Source organism: Ochotona curzoniae, unplaced genomic scaffold (assembly GCF_017591425.1).
Source record: "Ochotona curzoniae isolate NIBS_2020 unplaced genomic scaffold, NIBS_Ocur_1.0 contig_2210, whole genome shotgun sequence".
In the NCBI taxonomy this organism is placed as follows: Eukaryota; Metazoa; Chordata; class Mammalia; order Lagomorpha; family Ochotonidae; genus Ochotona; species Ochotona curzoniae.
This window is the reverse complement of record NW_024465369.1, coordinates 7,337,547-7,352,248: the sequence shown is the minus strand read 5'-3', so window position 1 is coordinate 7,352,248 and position 14,702 is coordinate 7,337,547. Positions and strand designations below refer to the sequence as shown.

Sequence of the window (14,702 nt, the reverse complement as noted above, 5' to 3'; positions counted from 1 at the left end):
TCTAAGTCATGTTCCATAGTCACAGTTTTATAATCTATCATTTTTAATAGTAACATGATTGTTAGTTATACTAAAGTTGTTATATTTCTTTTTAAATGAATGTGTTCACAATGTGAGCTTATCTGTATTGATGATTTTATGAGCAGTTGTATTTTATGACAAAACTAGCTACCAGGACCAGCTTCATGAGTATCACACATAATGCTCATGGCTTCACAGACCTTGTTTCTGAACAGCTTCAGCTATCTAAATTGGCTCTGACGGAATTGGCAGCGAGCTTGAAATTGCAGTTATTTCGTTTGGCCCACAGTGCCTAGAGAGATCCACTTGGAATGGTTCTGGAAGCTGTTCTTTTATCGTGCACAACTATTCCTCATGTGCTGCTATTTGACAGCCATTTTAAGTAATAACAGAAGTCGATTAAATTGTTTCTCTATGGATTTCTTCTGACAGATGCATAGAGGCATCCAGTGTTAGCCAGTGATAGACACCGTTCACATTACAACTGTCCCAACATTCATTTTGATGCAACCAGCCAATTATGTATTTGTTATTTGTGTTCAAACAAATATATTATTTCTATGGCCTGTGAACTTCTCATATTAATGTCACAGTACCTATATTGGGAAAGCAACTCTTATAACAAACTTGGCATGTTTATTGTTTTTAAGTCAGGCATGCAGACATACGATTTTAAGCAAGGAAGCACTGAACTTCCTTTTATCTAATGAGGAAAGTAGAATCTACAGCTTGAGCTGTGAGATTAATGACGACTTGCTGTTTGGTGTCTACTTTCACTTGGGATGTAGAATAACAAAATAAAATCATAGGAATTTATTGCACAAGGACTTGTTTCAATACAAAGTCAAGTTTTATAAGTAATTTTTAATACATCAAGTTGATTTCTAATTCTTAATTAGGACTTCACTTTTAAGTTTCAACTACAATAAACAACAAAAAAAGTATAAACGTAATATCTCAAGGTTTTTTTGTTAAGTGAGGTCCACTTGAAATTATACTCAGCATACTGCTAGTACACAAGACATTAGCAGAGATCTCTACACCTATTTGTGAATTTTGGATGATGGTTCCCTTTTCATTGGGTTGATGTTAATGCTTAACAGCCTTCTGGATGTTGTTGTTCACTGATGTTTTCTGTTGTTGCTTGGCTGTTCTAGGTGTTCCACCAACTGGTCAGGCACCCAGTGCGAGAGGCCAGCCCCGAAGAGCAGCAAGTCAGACCATATCAGCACACGTAAGTCCCCAAGATGAGCATGTTGAGTGGTCTCCTAAGTACGGATGGCCCTCTAAGTATAGAAACTTTATTTTCTTCTTCTCCTTCTTATATCACTATTAATGGAGATGAGTCTTAGGAAATCTTTGACCCTGCTTTTCATATGAGACCTACTGTAGCAGGATCAAGAGCTTTTGAAAAATTGTGCCCTGAGCTCTAATCTGGAGACAGAGACTAGCATTTATTTGCTTTTGGAATCAGGGAGAGTTTCATCTCAAGCCTGGCAAGCTACCAGCTGAAGGGATAGAGGGAGCTTTGAATTAAAAAATAGTGGAATTTAGATGTGATTCCCTAATTATGACAGACATACTAATATGAGAAAATAATAGGGAAAATGGAGTCAGAGGTATATAGCAACTCCTTACACTCTGAACTAATAATCGTTGCTATAAGAATATAAACCACTTGGAAATAAACTGTTTTTTAAAAAAAAAAAAAACACACAACACTGCAAACTTATCACTAGCTTTTTATGTAAGTGTCCATCAGCTGTGAAGCCTTCAAACAGCACAACTGCTGTGCAGATGCTCCAGGAAGAAACAAAATGCCGTCCTTTAATCAGAGCAGAGTGTACTGCCTTGCAGTGCATGTCAGTGCTTTGTGGAAAAAAGATTCAGAATTGATCAGCTAGCCTCGAGGAGACGTAACTTAACACTTAATTCTTACAAGTATCTAGCTAACTCATTGCTTCTTTGTCTTTAATGTGCATGCTTTAATGTAATTTAAAGTACAGTTCAGTATTTCTTTTTCATGCAAGCAAGTCTCTTTTGTGCAGCCATAAGTGCAGAACCATCTATGTTATCACATTACCTGTCGGTTATATTCTCTAACCAATTTAAATAATGTCAAAGATTTTCAAAGTAAGACAATAAACTAAAGTTCCAATTACCATTAGTATTTTTAGCTTGACAATCAATGGAGAACATTTGAAAGATTTGTAGTGTTTACTGAGTGGTAAATACATTTCTATGTTTTTTTTTAAAAAGATTTCTTTTGTTTGCTTTTTGTTTGCAAGATAAAGTTATAAACAGTCTCTGAGGAAAAGGAGATGTATAGGCAGAAATCTCCCATACCCTGGTTTACTCCCTAAGTCAACATAATGCCCAGACTGAAGCTTGGAGTCAGGAGATTCTTCAGCCTCTCCAAGGGGGGAGCAGGTCCCCGTGGACTAAGACCTTTTTCCTCAGGCTTCCCCAAAGCACATTAGTAGGGGACTAGAGTGGAGACTGAAGAGAGCCACTAGAATTGGTACGCTTAGGGATTCCAACATTGCACAGAGGCTTAACCCAGTATACCAAAATACATTACTTAAAACAGCATTTCTTTTCCTAGTCCTAGTCCTTTATTGCTTGGTAAGAAACAGATCATAAACATAAACCGGAAAGCACGCTATTCTTGAGTTGGTGAGAAAGAACCAACACTACCAGAGTTTTACATGTACAGTTTCTATATGCCACATACTCCCAGTGTTCATTTGTCCACATGATCTTTCTCCTTCCCCTCAAAAGAGCTTTTGTGTCATTAGTTTCTAACAATTGAAAATTAAATCAGGTTAGTATGAGCTTTTTTGAGAAACAGCAAGTAAGTATGATCTTCAAAAATTCATGGATAATGGGAGACATCAACGTTTGGATGTTGAGATTTTTCACGCTAAAATACAAATCTGTTTACATTTCACTTTCTCCAAATTTCTGAAATTGTCTCATATGTCTAGGATAAGTAATCTGGACACTAACATCTGAATTTGTAGGGATGAGGTCAACAACAATTGGCTACCTAGCCCTTTGGCTTCAGCACCGAACGGATATGTTTCCCTTATGTCAGGGGAGAGAGAGAGAACCCTAAGGAAGCTATGGACCAAAAAAATTAAGAGGTGGGAATAATATGCTGTGGCTAGTATGATTTACAGAAGCCGAGCAGCAGAAAGAGAAAATGTACTTCCTTGCCTTTCTTTTAGGATCTAGGGCACATTTGAATCTTGAATGATCTTTTGTGAACAAGTTATAAAATGTAGCAATTTGTAAAAGCATTTGTAAATGGAAAATCTATCTGAAGTTACCAAGCTGTAAGATGCACCAATTGTATATGACATTCCCAAGATAAGTTAGTTTAACTTTTACTTACTGGCAATTTTTAAATAATATATGTAAGACACCTAGCCATTTAGACAGTTAAAAATAATTTTAATTATCCATGAAATTTCTGAAAATAAAGAAAAAAGAGTAGAGTACCCATGGTTTTCTCAAATTCAGTTTAAGGTTCATGGTGTTTGAGGACTGGTTTCTAGCACGATGGTTTAGATGCCTTTACTGGAGGAATGGAACTTCTGACCATTTCATAAAGCGCAAATTCCTTATAAGAATATGCCTCCAATTTACATACTGAAGAAGTGAAAGAGAAAAAGTGAGCCAAAGGAGCTGCAAATGGTTACAAGCCTTTCAAGAGATTTTGAGGCTCTACCTTCCATCAATGTTTTAGAGCCATTAAATTTAATGGAAGTATCAATACACTGTGAAAGGGCTATTAGCTACGTAAATGGCAAATTATCACAGACTTGAGCAAAGCTGGCCAGGTAATAACTGTTAGGAGGTATTTATCATTGGACGTTCCTCCTTAGAAAAACTTGCCTTACAGCTCTGGAAAGAGTATGGTAGTAGTCAAAATCCTCTATTCTAAGAGAAAAGGATTACTTTGATTTTGGGGGGTCAAATCTACTGGTTTGTGAATGACCTTCAGGTGCCCCTCAAACTACACATCTGCTGCTCTAATACAGAGGCATATGATAGAAAAGTTCTCAAATCTTTGATTCCAAATGTGAGAAATATTCCATCATCACTGGATGGTGATATGGTGGGGGAAAAAACCTGCCTCTATATCTTTCGAATCATGAAATCTACTTTTCCAATTTAGACACAGCATTATTAATCATTTCTAAGAATTGATAAATATGTTTTCTGGGACTTGATTTTTTTTAAGTATGTATTTATTTGAAAGGCATAATTACAGAAAGGGATAGAGAAAGAGATTTAATCCACAGTTTCACTTCCCAAATGTTGCAATGGTCAGGGCGGGGCCAGGCTGAAGTCAAAAGCCAGAAGCTTCAACTGACTCGCTTATGTGAGTGGAAGGATCCCAGGTACTTGGGCAGCATCCCACTGCTTCCCACAGGCACATAAGTGTTAAGATGGAATCGCACTAGAGCATCCAGGACAACTAAATGATGTCCATATGGAATGCTGGTATTTTAGATAGCAGCTTAACCCACTGTGCTACAGTGCCAGGCCATGTACCTAGATTTTCCCTGGCAGCTAAAAAACAACCTAAGAATCAAAATAATTTTTAAATTTATTTTTATTGGAAAGAGATCAGATTTACAAAGAGAAGGAGAGGCAAAGATATTTCATCCACTGATTCACTCCCCAAATGATCACATCAGGCAGAGCTGAGACAATCTGAAGCAAGCATTTTCTTCCAGTTCTCCCATGTGGGTGTAGGTTCCCAAGGCTTTGGGTCATCCTCTACTGCTTTCCCAGATCACGGAATTGTGTAGGAAGCAGAGCAGCCAAGAAACAAATCAATACCCATATGGGATCCTGGCACATGCAAGGTGAATACTTAGCCACTGAGCTATAGCGCCAGGACCAGAATCAAAATACTTTAACACAGAAAAAAAAAAAAAAAGACCCGATTGTTTTTCAACTAAAATCTCTAACAAAGAGATATAGCTGAAATATACAAATTAAAAAGATGGATCTGAAAAATACACAAGGCTTTGCCTTTGCTGTGAGTTCCTGACACAGAGGTTTACCACTCTCTGTGGAGTGTCAGGAACTTTGCAGGATCCCTGGGAATAAGACAGACAGGGTCTCTTTGCCTGAAGCTGGAACTCTGATGGAACAAAATAATGCCACCCATTTATAGGACCCACCCAGCCAGCCCCTCACATTGTGACCTCTGCTATCGCCTCTACAGCCACATCTCCATCAGTTACAGCATATTCTGCACTCTGGCTGTTCTTCCTTGATTTTCATCTTCTAGGTCTTTCACTCTCTCCAAAACACTGAGCAATACATATCCTGCAAAATCAGTCTTCCTGCACCCCGATCTAGTTGCATGCTTCCTTCCTCTGAGATATCATGTTGACTAGAATTCATTTCTATTTCATTATCTGATATCTACCAAGCAATATAAAAATTGTCCCATTTATCCTATATGTAGAATGTCTGGGATAAAGTAAGAACTTAAGTGTTTTCTAAATGAGAATTAAAGGTATATCCCTCATAACACAGCAAGAACTGCACAAGCTGCACAATAGAGTTAAACAGTTGGTAACCGCAGGGGCTTAAAATACACGCTTACAATACCTTGTGACAAGTGAGGAACAGAACCCTATACAGAATGTAAAGTTTTAATGATTAAGTATGTATTTGACCCCCTCTATGCGCTTCATGCAATACTACTTTCATTAGAATGAGAAAGACAGTCATGATAAAATAGGTGTTATTTCTGAGTAAACTGAAGCAGGCCAAAGCATTTTGTACTCAAGGAAATGTTGCCACTCATAGAACTGGGGCAGGAACAGAGCAATCCTGAATCTAGGCTGGTTAGCCACTTGCCATGGAAGTGGCCCATCACTATCATTTGGTGTTAGAATTCTTCCTGGTAATGGAAAAAGTGTTATGCAGTGGGTTTAGAACTGCAGTTACTGAAACGCTTGCTCTGTTATATGTGAGCAAGTTGCAGTACTGCCTGTCAGCTGTGCACTTTAAAAAACTTTATTATAATCCATTAATAATGCACTGCTTATAAAATTACCTACAACAGGCTTTCACTATTATGTGTTATGCTTTGATGTTTACTGCTGTATAGTCTTTTAAAAATTATTATAAATTTTAAAATGTGTTACAGTTATTTCCATCAATATAAACCACTTTTTAAAAAGATTTATTTTTATTGGAAAGGTGGATATACACAGAGGAGAGACAGAGGAAGATCTTCTGTCCAATGATTCACTCCCCAAGTGACCACAATGGCCAGTGCTGCACCAATCTGAAGCCAGAATCCAGGAACTTCTTCTGGGTCTCCCACATGGGTGCAGGGTCCCAAAGCTTTGGGCCGTCCTTGACTGCTTTCCCAGGCCACAAGCAGGGAGCTGGATGGGAAGTGGAGCTGCCAGGATTAGAACCAGCACCCATATGGGATCCTGGCGCGTTCAAGGCGAGGACATTAGCCGCTAGGCCATGGCGCTGGGCCCAATATAAACCACTTGTTAAAGAGGGCCCAGCGTGGTAGCTTAGTGTCTAAACACCTCATATATGTGCCAGTTCTAATTCCAGCAGCCCCACTTCCCATCCAGCTCCCTGCTTGTGGCCTGGGCAAGCAGTTAATGACGGCCCAAAGCCTTGGGACCCTGCACCCATGTGGGAGACTCAGAAAAGTCACTGGGCTCCTGGTTTCAGATTGGCACAGCTCCAACTATTGCAGTCACTTGGACAGTGAATCATCAAATGGAAGATCTTCCTCTCTGTTTCTCCATCTCTATACATATCTGACTTTGCAACAAAAAATAAATCTTAAAAAAAATAAAAACACTGTTTTCAAAACTGCTATTCTGAGCATTATTTATTAGTCACACTGAACATGAATGCCATTACCTTGTTTGGTTACATAAACATCTCAGCAGTATGGACTCTTAATAAGAGAGCTGTAATATATAATGTTGCAAAATGCCATCTGTGATAGAGGTAAAATAGAAATAAGGAATAATTTGTTTCCAAGTATGTACAACTAATAGTGTTTCTGTCAAGAAGAATGACAAAAATTTGTAAAAAAGTAAAATCTCATTTTCTAAATAATTTATAATCACATTGAGTATAAAGAAATATTGTAGACCTTAATATTGGTATTAGTAAGCATTTTACTCATACTGGTTTTACACAAACTTTAGCAGCAAAAATAAAGTAAGGATATTTATAAGTCATGCTCAATCAGCAGAAGTCATAGTTTATGGAGAAAGCAAGCTGTTCCTTGGTATTTAAAAATTTGTGAACAAATGTTAATTACCACCCAAGGTGCCAAATTTTCTACTTCGATTAATTGCTAATAAATTACACATTCATATGAAGTTCACTTTTGCTAACAGACCAAAGGGATAATTTAGAACTCACTGAATTTACCAAGTGGTTAAAATTGTTAATCCATATTTTTGAAGCATTTAATAAGAGATTGATGTTTCATTAATGTAGTTAGAAGGAACATAGACATTGTCACAATGCTTCATTTGTTACATCAAGGATCTGAAGATTTGATGCATTGGGATATTCGATCATATTCATCTTAATATTTTATTTGTTCATTGGCTCATTTTTTTTCCAGGAAGCATTGCTATCATCGTGCCTCTTGTCCTCCTGGTGACACTGATTACCACGTTAGTGATTGGGCTCGTGCTTTGCAGAAGGAAAAGAAGGTAAGATGCAATGTTGTTCACCAATGACTAGTGAATCAATCAGTTACAGGCACACAGAGATGTTTGAAATATGATTGAATAATTATAACTGTAAAAATAGTGTTTTTCCGATTATTTTAGTCCTATCATTTAAGAAACTTTTTAAAAAAGATTTGCTTATTTTATTGGAAAGGTCAGACATACAGAGAGGAGGAGAGACAGAGAGGAAGATCTTCCATCCAATGGTTCACTCCGCAAGCTGCCGCAACAGCTAGAGCTGAGCCGATCTGAAGCCAGGAGCCAGGAGCTCTTCCAGGTCTCCCACATGGGTACAGGGTCCCAAAGCTTTCTGCCATCTTCGACTGCTTTCCCAGGCCACAAGCAGGGAGCTGGATGGGAAGCAGGGCTGCTGGGATTAGAACCAGCGGCCATATGGGACCCTGGCATGTGCAAAGCAAAGACCTTAAGCACTATGCTGTCGCACCAGGCCCAATTTTAGAAACTTTTTATTCAGTTAAAACTATGTGCTTGTTTATATTAGAGAAATCCCAGTTGTTTGTTTAATTCTCATATGACAGAGTCAGCTTGGGGATAGGCTGGGGTCATTGCCAGGAGCCCGAATTCTAAGGCACCCATGTGAATGACAAGAATCTATCACTCAGGCCAATGTTGCCTCCCATCCTGTCAGAGGGTGTTGGAAGGAGGAGCCAAAGACGGCTATCAGAATCAGACATGCCTAGCATGGACCACACGTGTCCGGATCAGTAAGCCAACTGACCACTCTCAAAGCGGTTATCATTTGGAAAACTCTTCCAATGTTTTCATAATGGCTCCATTTATATGTCCTAACAAAACTATCAGGAGGCCATATTATTTAAATTTTCTATCAAATTTTACATTTTCAGTAGTATTTCCTAACACAGCAATAATCTCCACAGAATACCTTATTATATGAAAAGCCTGTCTGATTGCTAATGTCAGTGTAGTGTTAGTGAGTATGTGTATATGTCATAAATTATGCATTTCATTCACAAATAGTGCATTGATTCATTTTATATCCCACCAGACACTATTCAGTATTTCAGTGTATGTGGAAATGGAGAAATAGGGAGATATGATAGTCTGAGGTTATTAACTAGGAAGAGTGAGTTTGTGTAACAGTTTTTGAATTATATAAAACAGGATTCTAATATGCATTTTGGAAATTGAATGACATCTATATTACATTTCTTATTTTGAGATTATTTTTCATAAAGATGGAAGAAAAATAAAATTTTAAAAAGGTGAATATTAAGTTTCTGCCAATGTGGTTATTAGTAATTTAGGAAAAAAATTATTTCTAGTGTTCTTTTACTAAGTCAAAACAACTGGAAAAATAACCAAAAACACCTACAATATGACCTTTTTGTTCCTCTGAAACTTAAGAGATTTTATTGATTTATGTCAAGTGTATTATCTATACAGTTTGCAATCTCAACAAAAATATCAGCAGATCTATGAGTTTGTTTTTTATACCTTGATTATTATATACACAAAAAAACTTATACTTGTATTAATGTCCATATATTCTAGGACAAAAACTATCAGAAGGCAACCTATTATCAATGGAGGAATCAATGTAGAAATTGGCAACCCCTCTTATAACATGTATGAAGTGGATCATGATCACAATGATGGAGGCCTCTTAGATCGCGGCTTCATGATAGACACAACCAAGGTAATGATTTATAAGTTTATGGAGAATGACCCATGATGTTCTCTACAAATATCTTACACAATTGTGAATGTCAGTCTGCTTTCCTTGTCTCTGAAGTCACAGCAAAGAATTTTAGCATGCATTTAGTGATTCTACTTCTTCTGAAGAAACTAATGCAGTATGGCTTGCAGGCAACCAAAGCATCCGTGTTAATATGTTTTAGAGTACATTCAGCATTCCTCACAAAGTTCATAAGAAATGGAATAAAAAGTTGTGTTGTTTTCATGCAGATTTTCATAGTAAGCATTTTCTAAGTGTTAAGAAACAAGTATCAAAGTGAACTCAGTTTTCATCCCTTTTGTCCATGAACTTTTTGAAGTATCCTCATGTAATTTTTTTTCATACATAAGTATGTATTACTTATTGAAATGCTATCCTATTCAGATGTGTTGATGCTAGTACATCTAAATATGTACTGTGCTATAAAATTATTGGCCAGATAAAGTTTTTCCATAAGAATTGTAGTATTTTGTTGTCAATTTTAGTATTTTAGATAACATTTCATTGAGGAGCCAATTATGGATCTGTTATCAAAACACTTTTGAGAAATATTTTTCCGTCTGCTATGGTATCTTTACTGATTTGAAATATCGTTGATACACAGCCTATAAGGGCTCCTGTTACTATATGATCCAGTTGAAATCTTGAGAAGTAGATGAATTATAAAATTAGTCAAGCAAACTAAACTCCCCAGTATTCGTATCACTATATCTAGTATTTTGTGTGATATTTTTATTTTAGAATATTTATTCTGTGAATTATGAATACATATTTGATATAATGGAATATGTTCCCTTCAATTATTTATTCCTGTGTGGAATATTTGCTTATATTCTGATTTATTGAGGGAAATTTTGGTGAATACCTTTTTATTATTGAATAATGAAATTTTGTATTAAATAAGACAGCTATTGCTTGAAGAAGCTATACAGGGTCTCATATATTCAGTCCAGATATGATTCCAAATTGATGGTCAAACATTTGTTTCTCTACAAACTAATCACTTGTTCCTATCTGGATTAACTTTGCCCTAACAAAATATTTCAGTGCTTTTCTTCTGCTAATTAGAAACAATTTTCTTTATTATCATTCACTGCTACATCTTATGTTTTCGCTGCAATAAATCACTATCAGTTTTAGTAGTTACTATCTGAAATTCAAGATTGTAAGTACTGTTTGCACATTTATCTGATGATTTATCTATGATAGATGTTAAGATCTTTGATTTTTTTCACTGGAAACAATACAGTACCCAGGAATGTAATAGCAACTGATGACGACATACAATAACACATCATAAACACTGTTTCTATGAGGGTGACTCATCTTTTCTGTCTCATTTTTAGCTTTAGTGACAGAGCTAATCTGGTTTTGGTACTTAAGAGTCACAATCCAGTATTGCATTTTTTTAAAGATTTATTTATTTTTTATTACAAAGCCAGATATACAGGGAGGAGGAGAAACAGAGAGGAAGATCTCCTGTCCAATGATTCACTCCCCAAGTGACCGCAATGGCCGGTGCTGCACCAATCTGAAGCCAGAATCCAGGAATTTCTTCTGGGTCTCCCACGCGGGTGCAGGGTCCCAAAGCTTTGGGCCATCCTCAAATGCTTTCCCAGGCCACAAGCAGGGAGCTGGAAGGGAAGTGGAGCTGCCAGGATTAGAACCAGCACCCATATGGGACCCTGGCGTGTTCAAGGCGAGGACTTTAGCCATGGCACCTGCCCCTAGTATTGTATTTTAAGAATTTCCCACATTTGGGCCTGGCAGCAGTGATTTCTAATAAGAACTCAGAATAGGGGAATTCAAATTTCTGGATTTCATCTCTAAATTCACCTCCAGGCTTACTTGGATTCTTGAATATTTTCTGTATAAGACACTTGGGAGAGAAAATATAAATGGTAATAGTGACTTAATTTTATGTAAAAATATTTTTGAAGCTACTCCTTGGCCCAAACCCTTTGCTTATCAATTAACTTTTATATAAAATATAGACCCAGAAATATTTCATACTTTTGATTTTTGTACACTTGTAAACATTTTGGAATATTAATCTATATGTACTACCAAAATATCATGAAAAATAAAACTTAGATATAAGTTTCTTTTGATATAAAATAGTTTTGAAATACATATATAGTATTTTCATAATGCATAAGTCCCATGAAATTTTTGAAGACCCTCAGTAGATTCTGTATTATGAATAGTGTTTCAGATCACTTAATTTGGTCATTCAACCTAAAAAATGTCTACTGTCAGTCAGTACCCTCTCTGACTAATGAGTCATTTTACTTACACATTTTAGGTTTAGAATCAGATTTTTTAAATTAGAGAATTTTTTAATGTTTCAAGCTTGAAATTAAATTCCTGCCCCCACCCTAAAAAAGCAATAAGGGGTCATATTGATCTCTAATTAGAAGCCAGCCTGTCTTTGACTGTCTCAAATAGGCCACTTGCAGAACTTCTCAATGTTGCAAAACCTTAAATGAGGAAGATTATTTTACCAGAGTTAGTTGTTAAGGATGGTATTTCCTTGGAGAAAACACAGAAATCCGCAGGTGGTTTCGAGAAGCACATCATTGTCTGTCAAGAAACTGAACACAAGGGAAATGTCTACCTGGGAAACTGTAATGTTACTCTATCCTTCTGAATTTGTTAAGCTAACATGAAGACACAGTGCTTGGTACAGTTCCTAGGATATGTTCTGTGTTCTTGAGTTAACTTGATTTCTATTGGTGAATATTATTCTATGATATTAGATCAGAAACTGAAATTCTCTGTTTGTATGCAGGCCAGGTATAGAGGGGGAGGGCCCAGTGCTTTCAAGCTTCCACACACAGCGCCGCCCATCTACCTAAACTCTGATTTGAAAGGACCACTCACTGCTGGGGTGAGAGAAGAACGTTCATCATTCCATATCCATTCCATCTCAGAACTCCTCATAATCAAACACTGATTAGCAGACTGGGAGAGAGGCTCGTCCTTAATGAAGTTTTTAATTAACAAGAGATTTCAGAACAGCATTAAAGTTGGGGGCTTATGTGCTCTGCTCTTGCAAGATTACAAATAAAACATGGTATTGTTTGAAGCAATCTCTTAAGTAGAAATACCTCTTCCACTCTATTTGAAAAATGCTGTGGCCCCTTAATAATGAACCAGAGGATTTGCTGTTAGCAAAAATCTCTAGTCAGAAATTTAAGCTGCACAACTTTAGATTTGGATTTATTCATATCCAAGTAAGATTCTTTATTTGATGTATACAAATTGGATTTGCAGTTAAATGAAAATACTTGTATACTTTAATATGTGTTGTCATTGAAAATTAGAAATGGTTTAAATCAAGTAACTGTTTAGAAAAGGCTGTGCTGTCTAAGCTTACACTGCTCATTTTAAGCACAAGTGGGAGAGCTGAGTACCTGCTGCCTTGTAGCACTGCCCCAGCAATTGCTTTCATTCTCATTTTCTGCCATGTTTGTCTTGTCTGTGTGGCCGCATGACTCAAAGATTATGTTTTCTTTTTATAAATAAGACCTAATGTGCTGCATTTGGTGACATGAAAACAAAGCAAAAATGATCAACAGAAAAACTAGGCAATCATTTTTGGGTTAAGACATAATTTGTTAAATAAAGAATATCAGGTATAGTTTTCAACTAAAAAAAAAAAAAAAAAAGCAATCCCATGCTCCAATTTTCCTTTAAATCACTGTACATGTAAAACTTTAGATGTCTGTTCACAATTATTGGAGGAGTCTAAAATATTCAGTTATAAATTTGTTTCTTTGAACCCAAAATAGTATGATAAAATGTATTCTACTGTATACATGTTTTTTATTTTTACTGATTTTACTCCACTCACTTGTATTTAATTTCATATTGAAAATGCCAAGCATCAATTAATTGGATGTTTTTCTGTAAACCTGTCCCAGCTGATACTGACAGACTTACAAAAGCAACAGTTGGGGAAAGAGGTGGATTGAAAAAATTGATGGTAAATATTGTGCTTCTACAATGAAGACAAGTGAGCATAGCTTTCACATAGATTACTTTGAGTTTTACATCATGTCAAAGCTCTCCTTAAGCTTTACAGTTTACTAAAAAGACATAAAATAACATCTGTGTCCAATAGCATGTTAACATCAACTAAAGACTATAAACTTAGGGTTTAAATTGCATTGCCGTATTTATTTAGCAAGTAAACTGCATTGAATAGTAATATTCTTACCACGAAAATATAGATGTGCTTGAAAATAATTGCTTTAGTGAACTGATCACCAAATTATGTGTTTTTTTTTCTCCTTAGCCAACAAATTATTCCAATCCAGTATACGCGAAATTGTATATGGATGGACAAAACTGTCGAAACTCCTTAGCAAGTGTGGATGAAAGGAAAGAACTGCTTCCAAAGAAAATAGAAATTGGCATAAGAGAGACGGTGGCATAGTCGTGATACTTTTATATGCTGTAAAAATGTATAAAATATAAGGATTACTTTTGTATGTTCCAACAGTATTATAATTGTTTTGGCATCAGCATTACCTCTATCTTTTTTCCTGGTTAATTATTTTCTGAGTTTCTTGGGTTTTATTATAATTTTTCTTTTTTTTTTTTTTAGCTGATGACTATTGACCATTTGTATGGTATTTTTATGAAAAACAACTGCACTACAGTACAATTTACAACAATGCTGCTGATATGATACACCTTTGGATTTGTTAAAATTAAACACAACATATTACTTTGTAGTGGGAATATGAGCAATCTATTTTATATGAACTTTTTGGGTTCTTCTTAGTCAACGAAGAGAACCTCTACACTTTTTTCATGATATGGTCTGAGAGCTATAATACAGTATCATTTTATTGTTCTGTTTAAATTGATTCTAGAATGATTGGTCAGCTCTCTTCTTTGTACCCACGAAGAATGGTTCTGCTACAAATACGTCCCCCACAAGTTCAGCATTACCTGCTTTGAAGTCAGCCTTAGATTGCCAAGTGGTAGATGAGAATTTTAAGGAAAAATAAAAAAACACTTAAAATACATAAAACTAATAATTGCATGAACAAAGTTGACTACATTTTCCAAAGCTTTATAGATTATATGATATATACTTGTATGCAATTGTTCTATTTAGGTGGTAGAACATAGCAAAAATGTAACCAGAAGTGAACAGACCACACTTACTTTTGAATAATACTTTTTCTTCTTAG

General features: G+C 36.0%; 1 protein-coding gene across 1 annotated transcript in view; it reads left to right on the top strand.

Annotated features, from left to right (window-relative positions):
* Window positions 1-14,188, top strand: part of LRP1B (LDL receptor related protein 1B) — a 1,301,643-nt gene extending 1,287,455 nt beyond the window's left edge. The window contains exons 86-90 of the mRNA XM_040971988.1: window positions 1,179-1,255; window positions 7,670-7,760; window positions 9,312-9,456; window positions 12,287-12,385; window positions 13,796-14,188. Coding sequence (XP_040827922.1) covers window positions 1,179-1,255; window positions 7,670-7,760; window positions 9,312-9,456; window positions 12,287-12,385; window positions 13,796-13,936 — 553 coding nt within the window. The 3' untranslated portion in view covers window positions 13,937-14,188. The remainder of the gene's footprint in view (window positions 1-1,178; window positions 1,256-7,669; window positions 7,761-9,311; window positions 9,457-12,286; window positions 12,386-13,795) is intronic.
* Window positions 14,189-14,702: the final 514 nt, after the last annotated feature.